The following is a 23,234-nucleotide window of genomic DNA, read 5'->3' on the forward strand; positions in this document are numbered from 1 at the left end:
AATAGAAGCAACTAGCATCATATACGATCAAATCAAGAGACATCTGACAAGTCCACATTTCATGTGTCAAAATATACGAAATTAATTACCCAAAAAGAAAAGAAGAATTTTTTATTGCTTTTGAGTTTTGACATAGTTATGGTTCTTCAGTAAAGAATCCAATACTTTCCAGGCCTTTCTTGCATGATATTGCTCACAGGTGTATACCTAGTTCCCATGTTGGATTGATTATCGATTGGCTTCAAAAGAAAAACTTAATTTATGTGTAAAGAGTATGACAACAAATTAGCAAAAGTGCATCGAATTATTATTCAATTAATAAGTAACATGCGACCGCATTCTCGAACCAATTTGAGTACATGCCCTTTATTTTTATTTTTATTTTTGGAATATTTTGCTCGTACGGTCATACATAATGTATGCCTATAGCTATAACATACATAGGTTTGCTTATTATTAACTTGATTTGTCTGATCTTTAATTTGTTTTATTCGCAGTAGTGGAGCCTCAATTAATACAAAAATCCAGTATCTGCTGTGTGTATTGGGTTAATTTTTAATATGGGAGATTCAGCACAAATAGAAAAAAAATCAATCATCGTGTCAAAAAAAGGCTCCCCGCTTGTCTTGTCTGTTCACTGATCCGAATATGATCAAAGCACGTATATACGACTGCTTTTGTTGCTTGTGTGCTTGTTGCTCAAGTTCATGCTTAACAAAGATGGAGGTACAAATTTCAAGTTTTTTTTCCTCCAATTTCAGCATACAAGCTCGATGTGTGCGTGTCTGTGTGTGTATAGCCAAGCCTCGTGCATTTAGATTCTGCCCTCTGTACATTTTCAACTGAGAGTGAAGCTCACTTCTTGTTGTACATTTCTCTTTCTTTTTTTTTCACCTTTTACAGTTCCATTTCCGGACTGGAATCAAATGACTTAAAAATCTTAAACTTTTCCCGTCTTTTTTTGGCCTAGCTCCTTATAGAGTCCCTTGTAATTTTAAAAAAAATTGATGTGTCTACAATGGGATGTGACAAAAAGTTATTAAACTTTTAATAGATTCTTGGAAATTTCGCTTTATACTTAAGTACTGCATGAGGAAACTTCCTTTTTGACCCTTTCTATCCTCGCCCGATAATAAATCGCCTTGCCACCCAAATCACAATTTGTTAATAGAAAAGTTTTGAACTCCACTGTTCATAAGATTAAACAAATGAGCAACAGTCCTGGTTTATATATTGATATTGGCAAAAAGGCCAGAGGTTAGTTATGTCATCTTCGGTTCTTTAGAATGCTTATTTTTATTAATATACTGAACATTTTACGCTCATATTAATTAATCCTTGCTTGCTTGTTTCTATGCAAGATCTTCTCTACAAGGATTATGGCGATAAGCAACCAGCAAATCACTTCCGCTACGATTGCGTGGACAGCAATTTTGATGTTTCCTGTCAATGTAATTTATGATGGCAATGAAGTTTCTCTTTCAATATCTCTCTTGCCCTGTAATGATATCGTCAATTGAAATGCATTACCAATACATATTTGCTTCTTATCAATCCACATATTGTGGGTTGTTGCATTACGGAATTTACTCAGCTTTTTTGCTTCTCATAGCTGGACATTATCAACTTACGATCTTATTGAATATAATGATCTGAACTTTTACAGGTGATGCTATTGTGCCTGGACTGAGTACAGCTTTTAGATCTATCATTCCTGATTCTGGCGGGGTAAATTTTCTCAACTTAATTCTATCAGAATTATTGTGTCTCAATGATTTTTCGTTTGGTGTGATGTTATATGTATTTGTACAATGCTTAACCACAGGTGGAACTGCGATACTTGCATGACTATGCTGGGTTTACTGCAGGCATTGGGTTGAAGGCAGGCCGCCATAACCACCTTCAGTCGGTAGGACTTGACCGCATTGTAAAGTTTTCGGTTGTCGCAGGAAACACTGTTCTTTCTCTTGGGACCGATGCAGCGTTTGACATATCAACAAGGACTTTCAGCAATTACAATGCTGGCTTGAGCTTCAACACTGCCTTGTTCAATGCTTCCGTGAACTTGTAAGCAATCTTACGAGAATCAATTGGTTCATTTCCAATTTTTTTTATTGATTATCAACTAAGCTTTTCTAGTAATGCAGGAACGACAAGCTTGAAAACTTAAGAGCTTCTTATTATCAAGAACTGGTCCCTCTGACCAGGACTGCCGTTGCAGCAGAGTTGAAGCATAGCTTTTCTAATCACAGGAGTATTTCCGATAACATTCCCATTCCAACCAGCTTGACAGTTGGTTTCCAGCACGGGCTGTTTCCTTCTACATTGGTGAAGGTCCGTGTCAACACTAATGGCAAGGTGGGTGCTCATGTTCAGCAGTCCTTCTGGCAAAAGTTCTCTATAGCTGTTTCTGGAGAGACTGATATAAGGGCCTCAAGCTGGATTCCCAATGTAAGATTCGGTATGGCATTCAGTTCCTAGAATAAACTCCATCTCTAAGTCAGAAGATTACATTTATATCATTTATTAAATGTTGTACTAGATAAATGGGTGCCTTCATGTTTAAAATTTCAAGTGAACTGATGAGATGGTTTCTGCACAAGTATTTTGAGGAACTATGATTTGAACTCCGCATAATTTTTAAGACTGAGAAGTGAAAGTAGTTGGAAAATTGACAGATACAAGCATCTTTCATCAAGAACATTTCATATCTTGTTGAATGTCATGTGCCCAGTAACTGTGTTACATAACAATTAATGAACAAATTGACAACCGTAATTAGCCAAGAACAGAACACGTGCAAACTTGACAATAAAACAATAATAATCGTACTTGTCTTAACACAAAACTATGTGAATCCAAATAAAAGGTAACACGTCACTGGTGTTGAGAAGCCTGCTACATCTCTAACAGCAGAATGTCCATGGGGAATAAAGACTGCAGAGGATGTAGAAGGGCCTCAATTTCCTTCAAGGTGTCGAAGTTTAGTACCCAATACTTTATTGAGATCATCCTTTAAATACATCCTTTGCCGTGGTTCCTGGAGCACTGACAGAGAATCCCAGCACACTGTCGGTGGCGAGCAATACCACGCGTTAATTTCAGTCCACCGTAAATTTAATTTATTATGTCCGCTGGTTCGTGTGGGAGTCTTTTTATTCTCCTTTTGGTTTTAAATTTTAGTAGTGTTTGTAATTATATTTTGTGGTTAGGCATTGGCTTAATTTGCGCTTGAGTTTTAAATATTTTATAATATTTAAATTGAATATGATCTTATATTTATGTCTAAATGGCGATGTATTATTGGTTATTGTTTTTTTTTTTCGAGTAATACATGATATTACTTACATATACATATACATCACCATCTATAAAATTTTATTGAGATCATGTATTTAAAAGACGAAGAATGACTAATAATATATCGCCGCCATAAAGACGTATTGGTATTTTCCTAAAAATATCGTTTCCGCCATGCCTTTCTTTGGTTAATTGTGTTTGGCTGCTGCTGGTGGTGGCAAAATTGGAGGGAAAAGACGAACCATTTACTGCCAATTACACCTCTATCCATCATACCAACCGTCTTTAACTTTTATCTTTATGTTTGGCGTAGCCAGAATTAACCCATAGTCATTTAATAAATAAATTTAAACTTTTAATTAAAATTACAGATTTACATTTTAGTTATTATACATAAAGTTTAATTTCCGATATATGTATATTTAACAAGATATTTTAGAAGCCATTGTTTCATAATTTAAATTTATTAAATATGTTATGAAATTATTTCTAAAATTGAATATTTCAAAACCTAATGTAGAAATAATTTCAAAAATTCTCTGATTACCAGAAAATTATTATCCCAAATAGATACAGACGTTCTCTTTGGTCTTTGGATCGGCGAGAAATTTGAAAACACGTCTTTTTATTCACTCAATCTTCACTCAGCCAGATAACATCATGTTTTTTATTTCAATTTTGCCTCATTTAGCCATAAATACTAAATATATACCCCATTACATTCATATGCCCCCACGGAGAAAAAAGTCAAAAATACCCTTAAAAAACCATCTATCAACATTTCCTTACCTCATCATTTTAGATACTTTCTCACTCCTCGCAATTCTTCCTTTCTTATGGTTTTCTCCCCTCTCATCAATTCATCTCTTACCTCTAAAACAAATTTTTTTGATAAACATAAACTCTTGAAAAAAAAAAACCTTAAAAATATGTGCATTGTCAAATGGTGAATAAATTATGTTTGAAATATAAATATTTTGTATACTTACAGTTTGATTTGACTTTATTACAAGTAAATTTACTGATGATTTATGAATTTGTGATAGTAAATTATTCATTTCAGTCTAGCACACACACAGAGTACTGTATAAAATGTAGAATTTAAGACCAAACATTTAATTTAAGTTTTAGGATTGAAAAATGATTTCAGGAACAGGTCGAGTACAAAGTTGGGTAAGTCGAGTAAGAAATGGAGTAAAGGAGTTTATTAAGTCAAGCAAGGAAATCAAGTAAGTCGAGTATCTAGTCTTGTAAAAATTGTAACTAATCAAGTAAGTATGATGTAAGTCGGGTAGAAAGTCGAGAAATATGTCGAATAATAGTAAGCTTAGTAGTAAAGTATAAGTCAAGTTAAGTCAAGTAATTAGTCAAGTAGTATAGAATAATTTTGATAACTAGTGGAATAGGTCACTGAACAAATCGAGTAAAAGTCAAGTAAGTTTATGAATAAGTCAAGTATGAATCGAGTAAGTCTATTAAATAAGTTGGGTATTAATTTTAAGTTTTTTGAACATGTCGAGGAGCCGAGTGATTTTTTGAACAAGTTTACTAGTTGAGTAAACCCAAAGTAACTCTTTGAACAAAGTAAGAATTTTGATCACGTCAAGTAAAAGTCGCTACGTTGAGCAAATCTTTTAACCAAGTAAGTCTTTTGAAAAAGTCAAGTATTAATTATTTTAAGTTGTTTGAATAAGAGAAGTAAGTCTTTTGAACATGTCAAGTATGAGTCAAATAAGTCTTTTGAATAAGTCGAGTACAAAATGAAATAAATCTTTTGAACATGTTGAGTATTAACTATTTTAAATTGTTTGAACAAGTCAAATAAGTCTTTTGATCACATTGAATAAGAGTCGAGTAAGAAGGTCGAGTAAGTTATTTGAACAAGTTGAGTAAGTTAATTAAATAAGTGGAATAAGTCTTGTAGTGTAATTTTATTCAACTATTTTAATAATTTTTTTGCTAAAATTTTTTAATGATGACAGTGCCATCACTCATCAATGGCAATCGTACGTGTTCCCATCATTTTTAACAATGAATGGACTTAGGAAAATGATGGTTTTATTCCTGACCATTTTCGCAATGGAAATGAATCAGAACACAAACTTATCTCAACACTCAGGTTGACGTGGAAAACAAACCAATCGAGATCCATCTTCGTGTGGAGAACACAATACTACCGGATCATGAAGCACCAGCTGATAGTCTACTAGTGTTGACTGTGACCAGCCATGCTCTTGGAAGAACTATTTTCCAAGACAAAGTTTACTTGATAGTACTAATTCAATTTGCATGAATGATTTATTCCTCATTGTCGACGATTTAGCATCAAACGAGGTTGGTGATGGCAGCAACAGATTTGTGGAAAGACAACAATTTTCTTTTAAAGAGATCTTGTGAGGCATGCTCAGTACATATGCTGTAACAAATAAATTTGGATATGAAAGTTTAAGTCTGGCAAGGATAAAATTTTCGTCACTTGCCTGGATAAAAACTGTAAACGGCATCTTCATGTCGTTAAGGTGAATGATTGTGGTATGTTGTCTTTAAAAGGTGGCATTGTGGAGTTTTTGGGTCATGTCTTGAGTGCTTGGAGTAAGTGAAAGACTATACTAAGTCACTGTATAAAGATTTCCTTACTGAAATTGTATACTGATGATTTTGCTAGTTGTTATGAGATGACATTATATTTATAGCATTATTATTTCCCCCGAGTCAAACCCCGAAAATCCCACAAAACGACGTCATTTCATTTTGATCTTTTTCCTTTTAATTTCAGATGCAAGCGCTGTGTCGAGCAATCCGTTTCAATCCAAACGATGTTGTTCTCCTTCAATTCGTTTCAAAGCACATGACGTGTTCTCCTTCAATCTATTTCAAGCACATGAGTGCGAGCATATGCTTTGTTCTTCAATTTCCTTTCAACCACAACACTCCAATTACAAAACCTTAAGTACATAACTCCTAAATTGCAAAACCCCAACTAGTTCCTCAAAATTAAGTGCAGAACCCCTAAATTGCAAAACCCCAACTAGTTCCTCAAAGTTGAGTGCAGAACCCCTAAATTGCAAAACCCCAACTGGTTCTTCAAAGTTAGTTTCAATTTGTATTTGGGCTTTGGCATAAGGTAACGTATTGATTCCTCAATGTTTACTTTACTTGAATCTTGAGCTGGTTCGTGTGATGGTTGTGGTCCGTCATCTGTGGCTTGCGTGATGACTATGAGTTGTGAGCGACGACAATTGTGGCTGGAGAACTCGAGAAATGCTGAGATTGCAGATTTTGTGGTTGTGAAAGTTGATTCAAAATGGTTCGTTTAGGCTTCATCAAAATGAAAGGAAAAAAGTGTTAATTCCAAACGGTGTGTTTTCATTTTAATCAAAATGGTGAGTTTCAATTCGGGGCTTGAGTCGAGGCGCAAGTTGGGGGAAATAACTTTTTCCTTATATTTAATGTTTGTTGGTTAATTTATGGTTGTTGCAAATACTATTATTTTTTAATGCTTATTACATATCTTAAAAGATGATTACTTACTAAAGCTAAAGTCGCGTATTCTGGACTCATTACCCGGCTTCTATGGAAAAGTCTCGAATTTTTTGAGAAATTTAATTGGTCGTGGTTCAATTAAATTCAAGTATACTTAACTCGTTATCCGACTTTCATGAAAGAAGTCGAGAATTTTTCAGTGGACTTAATTGATTATGGTTTAACTAAAGTCGAGTATACTCAACTCATTACTTAATTTGATTAAAGAAGTTAAGAATTTTTTTTCAGAGAACTTAATCATCGTGGTTCATTTTAAGTCGAGTATTCTTAACTTGTTATCTAACTTACATGAAAGAAGTTGAAAATATTGATCTTGCTCGACTTCAAGATATCAGTTCAATTTTGTGAAGATTTAATTAAAAATATTTTCATATTTTTCCTTTTTTTAAGTATATATGTGAAAATTAAAGAGTGTAACAATTGAAGCATATTTTGGGTATTACTAATGAGCAACCACAAGAAAGAGAATATATCCCAAAAAAAAAAATATGGTGAAAGAAATTTTGAGAATAAAGTTGTGTGGCGAGTGGAGGAAGTCGGTTTGCGCCAGTTTCCCATCACTTGCTGTATAATTTTAAGTTGAAATAAGCGCACCAACTTTTGTTCATCAGTTTGTTGTATTTACTATCTTTAGCTTCCCATTCTCTAATTTTAATGCCTTCAACACTTAACTTTTTTTTTTGGTTTTTATTTCCTTCTCTCTCTCAGGTCTTCTGTATAAAGATGACCTGGAACAATCCACCACTAACGGTAACTTTTTTACTTTTTAACAAATTACCAACACGAGCTCTTAGGAGTCTGCCAGTGATTTTCAATCATTTTTTTAGTCGTTCATCCGTGGTCTAATTTTGGAGAGACAGTGGCTTAAAAAATGAATTTAATCTTTCCTCACCCTACCTTCAAATCAAAAGAGTGAAAAAATAAATATTGTCTTGTAGAATTTTATCTTTTTTTTTATATTGCCCTGTCAGATTTATGATTTTTCTGTTTGAAATTTTTTTGTTATAGCCCTTTGGAAACCAAAATCTTGGTCAGCTTATCTTTCATTTGTTGTGTGTATACTGTGGATGTGTTATGTTGAGTAACGAAAAGTACCAGCTCGACCATGTCCTCATCTTTCACCCTGAGGCGAATCTCCTCAGTTGAATGGCACAAGTAGAGTCCTGGTAAAACACCGTGTACGGGCATGTACGAACTAGAAACGAGCACCAACCAGAGATATGTATCGACCAGATGCTCATCACCCAAAGAAAAAGGACACGATCTCACGAAATCGCGACAGTTTCGCCATACCCCGAACCGCTGGGGAGAACATGACATCCCACGTCTACCCACAATTCGGTGGTTGGAGACCCATAAGGGTCTATCATCACCCGAAAATGGAGGGCATGGAGAAGACTCAGAAAACGTGGGATGACGGCTATAAGAAGCCAAGAGATCGATGAAGAAGGGAATATAAAAATTGAGGGTAAAGGGGAAACTTTGCCAAATTATTATCAGAAATTCTTATATCCAAATCCTTGAGATATTTCGTATTAAAAATATTGCAACTAATCTGTACAACACAAATCATACAAGTTTTCTCGTAAACACCTTGTGCTAACTTAAGTATCGGAGGGTTTACGCCGGCAAAACCACCGACGTCTCTGATCTGTTTCTGTGAACGCAGGGTTAGAGAGAAGAAAAAAGGTGATTTCAACCCAAGGAGCTTGAACAATTGCTGAAGCAGGCAAAGGGCAACATCTTCTTCATTGATCATATAAGCGTTGGTGGAACGATCTGGTCGGGCAAAGGGCGATCAGATTTCAGCATCAACATGTTCAATATTCTTCGTTTCCAATTGTGAATGTTGATATATGCGGCAGCCCACAGAGGAGCCAAGTGTAGTGTCTTCGGCTCTCTATTACTTTTTCAGCGGAGAAACCCATTTCACATCTTGTTGGACATGTCTGTTATTTTTTACGTTTCATTTTCGGTCTGTGATCTAATGTCTTGAAACTTCTGTCAGCAAAGCTTAAAATACATCCATGGATGCTTGGAAATTTTGCTTTATAATTTATACACAAGTACCTCATCAGGAAGCTTCCTTTTCAGCCCTTTATATCCTTGCCTAATAAATTTATTTTCACCCAATCCACAATATGTTGATAGAAAAGTTTTGAACATTGTTTATAAGTTTAAACTTCAAAATGAGCAAGAGTCCCGGTTTATACATTGATATTGGCAAAATGGCCAGCTGTTAATATCCTTTTCTATTCTTTTATTGTCGTTATAACTTAAACAATTTGCACTCATATTAATTATTAGTCAATTAATATTTGCTTTTATCAACGTCAGATCTTCTCTACCAGGGTTATGGTCAGCAACCACCTAATCACTTTCGTAACGAATGTTTAAGCAGCAGCTTTGATATCTACTGTCGATGTAATTAGTCTGCATTTAATCTTTTATGATGACAATAAAGTTCCTCTTTCGGTGTCTCTTTTTCCTGTTTTAATATCCAATACACAATGCATTACCAATACTTAAATTCAGTAATGCAACAACTATATCAATTTATGCATATTAAGAAGCATTGGCTCATGGTCATAGCTCGACTATATCAATTTATAATGTGGACTTCTAATCGATTATAATGATCTGAACTTCCACGGGTGATGATGTTGTGCCTGGATTGAGTCCAGCTTTCAGGTCCATGGACCATGATTCTGTCAGTGTAAGAAAATTATCTCTACTTAACCCTATCGGAAATTTCAATGATTTTTTTATTAGTGTAATGTTACATGCATGTACAATGCTTCATTCTTAGAAGAATGGTGATTGTAATCAGGTGGAACTGCGATACATGCGCGACTACGCTGGGATTACTGCAGGCATAGGATTGAAGGTTGTTTAGAGAATGAAATAGGGTGACCAAGATAAAGGTGTTTGCTCATATATTATCGTGCTCTCCTCCAGAGTAAAAGCGAGCAAATAGTTGAGTAGATCATCTCGATCAGGATGCTATTGGTCACCTCGACCAGAATAATATGTGGTCACCACGAGCACATCACCTCGACCAGGATGTTATTGGTCACCTCGACCAGAATAATATGTGGTGACCTCGAACACATCACCTCGACCAGGATGTTATTGGTCACCTCGACCAAGAAGTTACCAGAAAGCACGATTCAGTCAAAACATTTTCTTCGAAATATTAGGGACCATATTCTTAGTGGGCTGAAAATTAGTTGTTTTCTTGAGAATCCTAGGGGAGAGGATAAAAACCGCTATAGTTTCTTATAAAAACCCTAAGAAGGGAGAGGAAATGGGGATTCTGCTAGCTCTCTCTCTCTCTCTAAGCAACTGAACCCATTGGACATTTTTCTCTCTCTACCACAGAGAAATTTCTCTTTCGCCTGTGATTTCTTTAAGATTGATTATTTTGAATTCTTTTCCTTTAAATTTACTTAAAAGCTTTTTGTTTAAAGCAATCATAATTAAGCCACATGAATTGTGGTATGGGTTTTTCCAAGTAAGACCCGAATCCCTGACTTGAGCGTCGGAGGGTTCTCGCCGGAAAAACTTCCGGCACCTCCTGACCGTTAGTTGTGTTCACAGGCTCACAGGTTATCTGCTCATGGATTGTCTGCTCATGGGTTATCTGCTCACGGATCGTTTGCTCATGGGTTATTTGCTCATGGATTGCCTGCTCATGAGTTCTCAGCTTATGGATCGTCTGCTCACGGGTTATCTGCTCATGGATTGCCTGCTAATGAGTTCTCTGCTCATGGATCGTCTGCTCATGGGTTATCTGCTCATGGGTTCTCTGCTCATGGATCGTCTGCTTATGGATTATCTGCTCATGGGTTTTCTGCTCATAGAACATCTACTCATAGAAAATCTGCTCATGGTGCTAACTAATCATCAGCTTCCCACCAAACAAATTTAATGATGATGTAGGGATCTAAGATCTGACCAACTTATCCGGATTTCGGCATCAACAAAGGCAAACCACAATCCGGCTATAGGAGTAGGATTTGCACTTGACCCCATCATTAACTTTTTGGGTGTCATAGGAGATACTCTTCTCTCTATTGGGACCAATGTTGCCTTTGACGGATTAACAGGTACATTAAGCAATTAAAATGCCGGTTTGAGCATCAACACTGCCTTCCTTGATGCTTCCTTGACCTTTTAAGCAATATATTACAAGAATTGACTGGTTTGTTCCCAATTGTATTTATTGATTATCAACTAACCCTTTCCAATAATGCAGGAGTGAAAAACTTGAGATTTTAAGAGCTTCCTGCTATTTAGAACTGATCTCTCTGACTAGGACTGCCATTGCAGCGGAGTTAAAGCATAGTTTTTCTAAAAATGGCAGTATTTCCGACGCCATTCCAACCACCTTGATAGTTGGTATCCAGCATGAGCTGTTTCCTTCTACACTGGTGAAGGCCCGTATCAACACTGATGGCAAGGAGCTACTGTTGTCTAGAAATCTGTCTGGCAAAGAATGTCGTTAGCTTTCCATGTAGAGACTGATTTTAGGGCCACAAGCTTGATGCCTAAGATAATTATAGCTCTGAGGTCCAGTTCTTAATCAGAAGATTACTGAAAATATGTACAAATTATCTCACAACATTGATATGCACTACTTGATAAATGGGTGCTTTAACGTTGAAAATGTTAAGTGAATTGATGAGATAGTTTTTGCAAAAGCTGTTGAGGAATTATGATTACTATAACCACGCATAATTTGTGGGACAAAGAAGCGAAAGTAGTCGGCCAATTGACAGATCTTTCAACAACCACTGGAAAGTCTTAAGCTCGGTAAGTTTGTTGCAATAAAACAAATTAAGGACCACAATTTGCCAAGAATAAAACAGAGCACATGGAAACTTCGGAATAGATCAAAATGAAAACTTGTCTTGATACCAAAACTAGATAAGCCTTATCAATTAACGATTCACTGGTGTTGAGACGCCTGAAGAAGTCCATCACGGATCTGTGTCGCTACATCTCTAACGGCACCAGGTCCATGGGGAATAAAGACAGCAGATGATTTAGAAGCAGCTCCAATTTCCTTCATGGTGTCGAAGTATTGGGTGACCAGGACCATGTCCATCACATCCTTTGCCGTGGTTCCTGGAACGTTGATAGAAAAACCCAGCACACTGTCTCTCAAGCCATCCACAATTGCCTGTCGCTGCCGAGCAATACCAAGCCCTGACAGATATTTAGACTCAGCCTCGCCTTCAGCTCGTTTGATCTGTAAAATTTTCTCTGCCTCTGCCTTCTCGTTAGCTGCCACCCTCAGTCTTGCAGCTGAGGGAGTACAATAATAAGCAAGATAAGATTTGAAATGAAGTTTGATACTCATTTGAAGAGATGCTAGATACATTACCAGCATTAATTTCATTCATTGCCCGCTTGACATGCTCATCAGGTTCTATATCGACAATAAGTGTTTGAACAATCTCATAGCCATAAGCAGACATAGCCTGTTAGGAAAAATAACACAGCATAACAGGAATAATTTCCTATAACCTTCACAATAAACGGGATTAGCTTACAATACAACAAACATCTCTGCGCGACAATGTACATTACCTTTTCGAGCTCCTCCTCCACAGCTTTGGCAATTTCATTTTTTTGCTCAAATGCGTCATCTAGATTTAACTTTGGAATACCTGCCCTAATCACTGAACAATTTAACAGAAGATCATATATAGCATGTGAGTGATGCACTAAACATAAGTCTATAGTCTTAAACAAATATATATATTTTACCATCAAAGACATAGGCCTGAATTTGAGTCCTTGTGTTGCTGAGTTTATAGAAAGCATCATCTGCCTTATGTGCCAGGGCACGGTATTGAACAGATGCAACAACATTGACAAATACATTGTCCTGGTAAATCACCATAAATTACAATAAAATGAAATTGAAGAACATGATGACATGACCACCCAAGTAACTTGTACCGATAACGAGTAGTTATTAACAGACCTTAGTCTTGGTTTCACAACGAACATCTAACTGCTGCAGCCTGAGTGTAAGGTGACCAGCTAGCTGATGTCCAAGGATCCATGGGAGGAAATGGCATCCAGGTTCAAGGACATCCTCAAACTTGCCAAATCTCTCCTTAATAGCCACTGTTGATTGGTCAACTTGTACGCAACAGAACAGATTCCCCATCTTCTTTACACTCTAATATGATAAAAATAAAAATGTAAAAAAAAAATTAAAAAAATTAAATCACTTAGAAACCAAAATGAATTCATGGTAAAAAGCTATCAGGGAAAGAAAACTTACAAATCAATGCAGAAACAAAATGGTGAATGCAAATGCCGCTGTAGGAAGATATATAGTGATAGAAACAAACAACTAAATCAAGGGACTTAAATAGAAACAAAAGCTTGGCCTAGGAAACTTCTCCAAACTTTCTATGCGTTTTTTAGTTAAGTTAACAGCAAATTAAGGGAAGTCCTATTTCCTAGAAGATTTCACAATTTTCGGCCATAAATAGATATCAAAGTTAAATATGTGAACTGTAGCCACAAAGGACAGTGAAGACTCTAAGAAACTTTCCCATTTGAATGAACTTAATTGTATATTCAATTAAATGTACGACCATTTTGATGACGATTCTTGTTTGCATTAATGTGTCAAGAGTGATGATAAGCCTCAAAATTAACGAAAATAGCAGGATGTTGCGTGTGTGTCAAGATACAATCAAGGCAACAAGAAAGTGCCTGAAAAAAGTTAAAAGAGACTTGAGAATGTATAAATTGTGAAAAACTATTATTAGCCGTCTTAGCTAAGAAAAATAACAAACGGAATTCTTGCTTAATTCTGTTCTATCAACTTTTTTTCATTGCTAAAGTTACGAAGATCGAGAAATTACTGTGAGTTAATAATAGTTTTTTGTTGATAGAATACCGGAAAACTGAAGATGCCTATCATTTGTTTATTTACTTATTTCATGTCATTATAATAAAGAATGTTTTAATTGAAAGGAAAGCTTGACAGAAACCCACAATTGAAATAGAAATTGTAGGAGAAAGCAGAGGAAACTCCATCACCTTTTAATTCTTTGAAAGAGAGAGTCGGAATCTTGACTTTGAGGGTTAAGAAACGACTTAAATTTTAGGTGCCTATTTTTATAGTTTTATAAGTTTCCTGGAAATTCAGAGAAATAAATTCTACTAATCCAATATATGTCTAAAAAGATATACCCTACTGAGTAAATATGTGGTGGGTCAAGAAATAAACTAAGCATCCAAGAAAGGAAAAGTAGTTATTGCCTTTCTTGGGAGTATGGAATGTGGTCAAAGTCATCATCCTCTCTTTCATTCATTCGCCGTGAGATCGGTCCACCCGCTTTAGAGCTGGTGTTGGCCTGGTTCAATTGTGCTCTGCCGCATAGTGGGATTCACTTTTATTAAATCTTGAAACTTAAGACTTTAGGCTAGCTGATCTACTCATATTCACTAGGCTTAATCAAACTTCATTAAGCATAATGATGATGTATAAATACTAGAATTGGCATGGGGAGCAGCTGCGCGGTGGCAGCGCAGCTGCCCCAAACAGGTCCTAAGAATAAATTTAATTTTAATTGTAATTAGACAAATTGTTATTAAATTTAAAGTTACCAAACTTAATTACAATTTAAGTAAGTTCAACAACGATAATAAATATTAATATTTAATAAATGATAAATAATAACAACTCATGAATTACAATACTTACATGCCTACACATATCAATTTTTATCTCCCTTGTACTGCCCATATTATCAAAATTGCAACATTTTTTCGATATGTGGGTTTTTTGGGCTTAAATTTTACGGAACGGAAGTGTCAGTTTGAGGAGGTGGTTTTAGGGTCCTAAGAGTTAAAAACCCCACGTAATGGCAAGTCATCTGCTGGATGGGCCTTCGAATGGACTGGACTTGTGGAACAGAAAGATCAGAACTTTTTAAACATTTAAAGAAGCTTGGTCACAGATTTCCCAGATAGAGCAATCAACAATTCGATTGGTGGATGTTATAATATTATAGGACTTAAGATTACAGTGGAATCCGACGTGGCAGTTGGCATCACCAAGAAAATTTACGAAGTTTGCTTCTGATTCTGAATCATCATCATCAGACATCAATGACGGTCTCCGCACCAACTCCAGTTGCCCAGGTTCATACGATCGAGTGCAACAGCTTCCTCTCCTCAAAGCTAAAGCCTCGCTCTAACCGTCTGTTTCCCGCCAAAAATGTCTCAACAATAGTTGCCATGGCCTCCAGAAAGAAGGTAACTCGAAAATCTCAAGACTCTCTAAAAAAAATTTCATAATATTTTTTTCCGGCTGAGTCTGTATCAGTATGTGATAATCATACCAAAGTATCAAACACTCATAAATTTTCAATACTTTTTTTTTCCTTTTTCTTTCAGTGATTGAGTAAAAGATAAATAAATGGAAATGGGTTATGAATTACAGTTTTGTCAACTCCATTGAGTAATAAAAATAAAAAATTTGGAAAAATGACAGGTAAATAAATACGATGCTAACTGGGAGAAGCAATGGTTTGGGGCGGGAATATTCTGCGAAGGAAGCGAAGAAGTGGAAGTGGACATGTTCAAGAAACTGGAACAACGCAAAGTATTAAGCAACGTTGAAAAGGCGGGGCTCTTATCGAAAGCAGAGGAGCTAGGAGTCACTCTTTCATCCATTGAGAAGTTGGGTCTTTTTTCTAAAGCAGAGGAGTTGGGTTTGTTGAGTTTGTTGGAAAAGTTGGCCAGCGCTTCTCCCTCCACTCTTGCCTCCGCCTCGCTCCCCATATTTCTGGCCGCTGTGGCCGCTGTTGTGGTGATTCCGGACGATTCTGTAACCTTGGTAGTGGTCCAGGCTGTGCTTGCTGCTGCTCTTGGAGTTGGTGCTGCTGGTTTGTTTGTTGGCTCCGTTGTCTTGGGTGGCTTGCAAGAAGCCGATTGAATTTTTTTTTTCATTTCTTAGGTGATGGCAGGAATAAAATGGAATGTTTTGAAGGATAATTTAATATTGTGACTTACAATCTTACAAAAATTGTGAATTTGATAAGGTGAAGTGTGTGATTATTCCATTTAATTATATGATAAATGATGAAAAATATTAAAAACTTTTATACCATTTTGAAGATAGGTAACTTATGTATTTGATATAATGAACAGCGATCCTTCTTTCTTTTCAATTAATTAATTTTTTTTCCGACCCATCAGGTTACCATCTTCTTCGTTTTAGAAAATAACCGACCTTATAGATTATTAACTGTTATTTTCTCTCCTCGCTTTTCTGTTAGTCAAACAGAGCAATTTGTTTTTTGGGCTGTCGAAGTGGAACTTCTGCTCGGTTAGCTATGCTAGTAAATGATAAATGATAAATGTTTAATTTCATCATCTATGCTTGACTGCTATGAGTCTCTTAAGATTGATAATAGCATTATAAATCTTCATCCTGACTGGGTTTATGAGAGAACTAGAAATGTAATGATCATATATGTCTGCCTCCATTTCGACAAGACTATATTTTGCTCTCACAAATCAACTTTGTTTCAGGAACTAGAAAATTATGTGGATTCTGTGAAATCATTTCAAATTTCTTGATCATTTGTTTATCCGGTCTTATTAAACTATGTTCTGCTATGTGTGTTAGGTCATATTATCAGATGACGGTTGTATAATTTCTAGAATATAATTTTCAGGTGCTAGGTTTTAGAATCGGGAATGATTTCAGATAATTAATAACTGAAGGGATTCATTTTACTACTACTATGTGATGAAAACTTGAAGTTGAAATAACATAATGGGAATAATTGAGACAACATAACATAGAGCCTTAATAAGATAAGATAATCAAAAGAGTCTCGGACCCATTTCTTTTACCCTCAAACTGGCGAGGAAAAAAGACGGATTCACATTATAAAAGCTGACGAACTTGGTTCATCTGAACAATAAGCTACATTGTAACGCTATCTGTAACGTGACTGCTAAATTACTTTCATTTCAAGGTCCTGTTGAACTGTACTTGTAGCGGGCGGCCCAGAAGAGAAAATGCAAGAAGTTAAGGCCACCGAGTATGCACATCAACCAGTAGAACCTCTCAAGGTGATAGTGATTCAAGTTGCTGCCAAAAAGCCATGGTGTGTGCCGATAAGTACTGGTGATATTATTGACAATTGATACAAGCACTGTGCTGAAGTAGTATCCCATGGCCAGTGAGGCCCATGAAAGAGACGTGGCCAAAGACCTCATACTCAATGGGGCGTCTGTGAAGAAGAATTCCATCATGCCAGCTAAGGTGAATAGATCAGCAGATCCTAGGAACAAGTACTGCAAGGCCACCCAAAGGAAGGTGATGGGTAGAGGTTCAGAAGAATTAACTAGACCTGAATTGACTGCCACTCTCTTTCGCTTGATTTCTACCAGAGCTGCCACAGCCATGGCCACAATAGAGAGTATTAGTCCTGTCCCAATTCGTTGTAGATGAGTAATCCCCATTTCAGTTTTGGTTACTTTTCTTGCAAAGGGAATGATAACATGATTATAAACCGGTGCAAGAATCAAGATGAAGATGACAGGGAACACTGGGAGAGAAGCTGGCGGGACTTTTAATGAGCCAAGCTTGGTATTCATGGTTGCCGCTTGCTGGACCGAAAAGGTAGATAGCTGAGCAAGACAGCAGTTTAACATTATGGTAGACATGAAGATCGGGAAAATCTTAAAAACTATTTTGACCTCTTCTACTTCCTTTACTGTACATTGTACAATTGGGTAGGCAGGGTTGTTTCTCAATGCTCTATTGAGAAATTTGATATCTTCTGTTGGTTTCTGACTTGGCACCTTTTCTTTAACATTACTATTTCCCTCATCCCTGCTTTCATTTGAACAGGTTGGACTTGAGTGCACTTCCGTTACAGCATTGCTAGAATTCTTAGATTTGCAGGTATTAAAAATCGCTGCGGTTAGAACCTGTAGGACCGGAATGAGAGAGGGTTATTTAGCCGTTGTTCAATTTCCATGACACCAACTTTGCAAATTACAGTGCTTGATTGATAGGTTTTCTGAATTTTACCTTGACGATGGTGGTAATCGGACATCCAGTGGGAATTTTGTTCCTGTAAAAGGGAGAGCCAAGGAGAAATATTGGGATGGAGAGCAGAATTGTTGCAGTGGAAATCCCAAAACCCCATTGCCAGCCTTTGTTGTCTTCAATCCAGACCACGAAAGTGACGGCAATAAGAGCTCCACTAGATAGACAGAATACGTAGTAGTTGAAAAATGCTGATCTCTGCTTCCTTCCCAGTTGGGTTGTCTCATCATATTGCTCGGCTCCATGTGGAGCAAGTGAACCTTTTATTCCTCCAACCCCCAGAGCCACAAGATACAGACCTGCAAACAACATCACTGCTTTCCCGCCTTCAACTTCCCGGCATGAAGCGATACCATCCTCTAGAACACAGGTTGGTGGTTTCAATGAGCGTGTATGAGCTTGGACTGTTAGTAATAGCAGACCCTGTTGTTTAAAATCAGTTAAGACATGTAAAATTATATTTGAATTATGGAACAAAAAGAACAAAATAATCTAGTATCTTATTCTGTAAGTCTCCGGAATAGATTCACATTTGATCGGAGTGTGGCAGATCATTCACCATCAATTGGTCACAAACTCTGAAAACAGCGGCAGAAAGTTTGAATTCCACATGAATTTTTCGTCTTATAGCTCGAGCGATACTTCTCACATAGAACTTTCTAGTCACACGGTATCACCTAAGACTACTGACATTTGGAGAGCACTTTACTTCACATTTAGGAAATTTGTTTTCTTGCACCTACTTAACTTCGGAAAAGGGTAATGGCTGCGGACTGCAGAATCTGCGGGACCGAGCCCTGAGTATGATTGGACAATGCTTGTAAAATATGTGTGTGTATAAGTACGTACGCTCTTTTTAGAAAGTAGATTCGATGTTAAATTAATAATAAGTTATCATTTATTTTAATAAAGTAAGGATCAAATAAGAAGATTAAAAATATATATATATACTCTAATATAGCGTGTTTTTTCTTTTATTCTATTAATTTTTTTAATTTTATTTGGTTCTTATTTTATTAAAATGAGTAGAAAATTATAATAAGAGTATTCTGATTTTGTTAAAATAAAATGTCAGTAAAAAATAAAAAATATATATTTTAATATATTAATAGATAAAAAATAAAAATTTTCGATATTAGCTGGCTTTTCTACGTTCCTATCGGAGACAAAGCCATGTTCTTGAGACATTGATTTTAATTTATATCTAGAACTATTTGTGGGGCTGGATTTGTATGATATATATTGCTAATTAACACATGGAAGCCACATGATTAGCACATGCCCTGATGGATCCTAGTCATTGTATGGTTCGTTTTCTAGGATAGAGAACCCAAGAGATGCAATAGTGATGAGTCCTGCCCACTGGTCTTTGTCTTTCTCTTAAAAGAGACTCGACAGAATCAACAATTGGTGCATTCATGCAACTTGCACTGATGGTCGGTGGCGGCTACTATGAATTAATTATCAGATTCCCAGTCCTGACATTAATGTTGAGAAGACTCTAGATAACAATTGGTCATAACATATGCTAGCAGTATCTGTATGAGGCATGATAGTCGGATGAAAATAGACAACCCTAACTTATTAGTAAGAAATTAGCAAAAATACAAGAAGTTAAAAAGTTTGATCCTAACAAAAAACTTACCATGAATTCTATTGCCGCACTTATGACGTAGATGCGGTAGGTGGTGAAGAAAGCATCTGCTAAAAAGCCACCAAATAGAGCAAGGAGGAAGGCTGTGCCCATGAAATTGGTAACAATGTTTGCAGAGCTGGATGGTGAAAAATGCATGAACTTTGAAAGATACAGCACAAGGTTGCTTGCATTGGCCAGGTATGCTAGATTCTCCAGTACCTCCACAGCTTTTCGACAATATAGCAATTCTAATCAGTAAGCCTCATGATTCTAGTGCTTATTCATATCAACATGCAAATATATTATTTCTCTTAATATATAAATTCTTTTACAATAAAGTATGATTGTTTGACGGACGCAGCAGCTAAAGTTTTTACATTATGGTAAGCCCGTGACAAAACGGTGGAAAAGGTGCTTTAGTAAATAGGAAAAATATACCGACCCAAGACAAAACAAGCAGCAAGCATGCCACCATGACGGCCTCTCAGGGCAGGTTTATTCCTCCAGTCTACATAACCTTCCCATGTGTTTAGCTGGCATATCCCGTCCTACAAAATGACCCAAAGAGGTGATAAACCATGCCAAGATACGATTAAGGGAAGAGAAACAAGAGATAAAAGACAGAATCCCACCATTGTAATATCTAATTTTAGAACTTTTTGTTGAACTTCGAGTTATAGAGGACCTTATGAAGAATTTCCCGAACAACCTAGTTTGCTAGTAGTATGTGGAGTCTTATATACATAGACAATAGATTGAGAAATTGGGGGTCCAATAGGCTGTAGAGAAAGGTCTAGACTTATTGAAAATGACTATTCATTTTCCTTTTAATTTGCAAAGCTTGACATTTTGTACACATGAGAGAGAAAGGGAATACTTGGTCAGAATGAGACCTGAAACGGAAAGAGAGAATTAAAGTTAAACAAGGAAGCAATATACTACTATGATTAATGAGCTACATGTGACTTGAAATGGTAATGCTAATCATGAAAATAACTCTAATGAAATAATATAATTTTCTCTAAAGCTAAGTATACAGGTGTAAGAATGTGATTATCCTCCAAGATATTGGAACTTGGTGTTGGACGAATTCCAGGATAAACTGTGCAATATGTACTTGTCAATGTAGATGGATAGCACAAAATGAGATATAAATTAAACAAAGCCAAGTTAGTGGACTAGATTAAATCATATCATAATGGTATATTCTTGTGCTTGAAGATAGAAACTAAATCTTTTAGCTTTTTAGATATGCCCCATATCCATACGCGAATGTACAATCTGTCACCCTGGTAGTGGGAACACCACTGAGTGTTAAAGGCTATCTAATCCCCAGAGATCAATAATTTGTCTACTTACACCATCTTTGTATTATCCTAATATGGCCTTTCCTAACATATATAGAATGATGTATGTTTATTATTTTTATTTTTAATATATATACAATCCTAACATGAACCTGTAATTCTATTTATCCATTTCTTTAATGAAATCAAGCGCATCAGTAATTTTATCATTTGGCTCTATTCTATTCATCTGATCATCTTTCTTTCATGTTCTTGCTGCACAATGATATTGGACTGTATTGTTTCTTTATGGTTAAGTACCCATGCGGTAGACGAACTATTGTCTTCCGCCATTGTCCGGTAGAGTCGGTTGCCTTTGTGGGCCACCTGAAATTCCTTAATTCCCTTTTCAATCAAATATGTGAATATGACATTCCGGATAGGTTGTTGGTCCATGAGATCTCCAAATTGAGTGGCTAATATCCTAATTAAGGGGTCCTACTAAACAAGCATTTACTTCCATTTATTGTTACCCCGGGCCTGTATTAGTTTTACGCTTGTGCATGCAGAAATGATTAACATTTCGGTTCAAGAGAACTCTCATGAGAAGAAAGGATTAACATTTTATTACTGCAAAGCATAAACCAAAAAAGATTACTAAAGGAAAAAATAGCTGCAGGCCAATCACCAATGTTATGGCACTGTGGCACGGAAACCTTCTACATTCAAATAAGTAAACGCTAAAGTTCTAAACCAACAGCATGATGATTGGATAAATGGTGCAAGTGCATGGACCAGTTTAATTTTGTGCTTCTTTGCTCATACGGTGATACTATTGGAATAAATAATGGAATAATTAATCCCTTGGCTTTTCTGTTGCCAGCGGATCATATTCCGGAGAGCTTATTACCCCCACCGTATGATTTGAAAGTTGAGTTGAAAGTGATTTTGTTTTCAAAGCAGGTTATATTCTGATTCTTCCTTCTTCCTTCTTCCTTCTTGCAGATTGTAGGATCTCCGAGAAATTAATTAGTGACTTTTCATATAGAAGAATATTAGAATTTTTTCCGGAAGAAAATTCAATGAATATGTAAAAGTTACTTAGACATGCAGCTTCTATGATTGCATAACTGATATTCGTTCCAGTTTGACTAATGTTTATTTGCTGTGAAGTAAGTGGTAGCAATAACTCTAGCTTATGAAACGCCTTTTAGCATCCCACATGGACTAATTGGGAGCATTTGGTGATAGATTTCTATCCGTTCGCCGTCACACTTATTGATTGAGATTGCTGGGTTGCTGAGAGTTACCAAGTTAATGATTAATTATTTCTACACATCTTATAATTAAGATTTAAGAAGCATGCAGCTGCATGATCTTTGTGGCCCATAAAGTCAGCTCCTGGAAAACTGAATGATGCCCATCAAAACTTGAGATCGGCAAGTTAATGTGCTTGCCTGTAGGTCCATTGGTATGTGAAGTGAGAGATTACTAAAACAAGAAACTAATAATTCATCTCTAGACTGTTCAAGTCTCCTCACAAGGAAAACAAAAGGTCAAATAAATTAAAAAAAAACATGGTTTATATGTGGTTGTGTGTGTGTGTGGTGGAGTAAGGGTGGCCAACATCAAAGGCTAGGAAAAATTTGTCCCTCCTGCTACATTTTGAGAATGAGAATGAGAATGTGCTTTACCTGATGCAGAAGTATTTCAATTGAAGTTTTTGAACTTTTATATCGTCCTGGTTTCACGATTAAAACAGTTGGGAAATTTTCTGGGTATAGTAATAGTAGTGGTAATGCAGGCATATTTTAGGAAATTTACCTCACTTATATTTAGTGGATTACCATTTTTGACGAGGCAAGTATGAAAGTGATGCGCAACTTTCCAGCACTTGGGCGGTTGGGCCATTTAAGTCTTACCTTAGGCTTTTGAACCATCAAAGTCTTTTGTCTTAGCCCATTAAAATGCTGGGGACAGCTCATTGCACTCCAACATGTGTACCACGGGCTTCCTCTTTTTTGGGGGAAGTGGTAATAATTTTTAATACTATGTTACAACTTCATTACAATTATAATAGATAATGAAAGAAAAATACCTGGAGAAGGCTGCCCAAAAGATTTACCTTTAGGACCTTTCCAAACCAAAAAAAAAAAGAAGATGATTTATCTCAAGGCACCATTTGGTATTTTGTCAAAAATGGATATGAAATAAAAATTCTAATTATTAGGAAAAAGCTAATTGGTGTTGGTAAATAGGGGTGGGCAAATTCGGGTTCGAATCGATTTCAGATCAACTCAATTGAGTTTCGAGTTAATAGAGTTAGGAAAAATGTAACCCGAATTTAACCTGAACATGTAAT

At 36.3% G+C, this 23,234-nt stretch overlaps 5 protein-coding genes across 7 annotated transcripts; 3 read left to right on the top strand and 2 right to left on the bottom strand.

The window, feature by feature from the left end:
* The first annotated feature begins 1,169 nt into the window (after positions 1-1,169).
* LOC102606647 (mitochondrial outer membrane protein porin of 36 kDa-like) lies at positions 1,170-3,290 on the top strand. Its single transcript, XM_006476591.4, has 5 exons — positions 1,170-1,257; positions 1,362-1,451; positions 1,667-1,728; positions 1,826-2,067; positions 2,148-3,290. The coding sequence occupies exons 1-5, from the start codon at positions 1,209-1,211 to the stop codon at positions 2,479-2,481; spliced, it is 777 nt and encodes a 258-aa protein (XP_006476654.2). The 5' UTR covers positions 1,170-1,208; the 3' UTR covers positions 2,482-3,290.
* A 6,248-nt stretch (positions 3,291-9,538) lies between these two features.
* Positions 9,539-11,351, top strand: LOC127901252 (mitochondrial outer membrane porin-like). The gene is made up of 4 exons (XM_052438194.1): positions 9,539-9,559; positions 9,674-9,730; positions 10,444-10,619; positions 11,102-11,351. Exons 1-4 carry the CDS (start codon positions 9,539-9,541, stop codon positions 11,349-11,351), a joined length of 504 nt encoding a protein of 167 aa, XP_052294154.1.
* Positions 11,352-11,535: 184 nt separating this feature from the next.
* On the bottom strand, positions 11,536-13,932 carry LOC102606953 (hypersensitive-induced response protein 1). 2 transcript variants are annotated; one of them, XM_052435673.1, is made up of 6 exons: positions 13,915-13,932; positions 12,839-13,039; positions 12,619-12,739; positions 12,439-12,530; positions 12,233-12,329; positions 11,536-12,153 (listed from the first exon to the last, which is right to left on the bottom strand). In XM_052435673.1, exons 2-6 carry the CDS (start codon positions 13,025-13,027, stop codon positions 11,795-11,797), a joined length of 858 nt encoding a protein of 285 aa, XP_052291633.1. In that variant the 5' UTR covers positions 13,028-13,039; positions 13,915-13,932; the 3' UTR covers positions 11,536-11,794. The 2 variants fall into 2 exon arrangements, with proteins under 2 accessions (XP_052291633.1, XP_006476655.2); XM_006476592.4 differs by lacking the exon at positions 13,915-13,932 and adding an exon at positions 13,145-13,464.
* A 942-nt stretch (positions 13,933-14,874) lies between these two features.
* LOC102607239 (uncharacterized) lies at positions 14,875-15,984 on the top strand. The gene is made up of 2 exons (XM_006476593.3): positions 14,875-15,135; positions 15,374-15,984. The coding sequence occupies exons 1-2, from the start codon at positions 14,989-14,991 to the stop codon at positions 15,815-15,817; spliced, it is 591 nt and encodes a 196-aa protein (XP_006476656.2). The 5' UTR covers positions 14,875-14,988; the 3' UTR covers positions 15,818-15,984.
* Positions 15,985-16,673: 689 nt separating this feature from the next.
* On the bottom strand, positions 16,674-20,372 carry LOC102607539 (protein NRT1/ PTR FAMILY 4.6). 2 transcript variants are annotated; one of them, XM_006476594.4, is made up of 5 exons: positions 20,219-20,372; positions 20,029-20,134; positions 19,596-19,813; positions 17,933-18,373; positions 16,674-17,829 (listed from the first exon to the last, which is right to left on the bottom strand). In XM_006476594.4, the coding sequence occupies exons 1-5, from the start codon at positions 20,219-20,221 to the stop codon at positions 16,864-16,866; spliced, it is 1,734 nt and encodes a 577-aa protein (XP_006476657.2). In that variant the 5' UTR covers positions 20,222-20,372; the 3' UTR covers positions 16,674-16,863. The 2 variants fall into 2 exon arrangements, with proteins under 2 accessions (XP_006476657.2, XP_006476658.2); XM_006476595.4 differs by lacking the exons at positions 19,596-19,813; positions 20,029-20,134; positions 20,219-20,372 and adding an exon at positions 18,510-18,743.
* Between the last annotated feature and the right edge of the window lie 2,862 nt (positions 20,373-23,234).

The sequence above is a fragment of the Citrus sinensis genome, chromosome 3 (assembly GCF_022201045.2).
Source record: "Citrus sinensis cultivar Valencia sweet orange chromosome 3, DVS_A1.0, whole genome shotgun sequence".
NCBI lineage: Eukaryota > Viridiplantae > Streptophyta > Magnoliopsida > Sapindales > Rutaceae > Citrus > Citrus sinensis.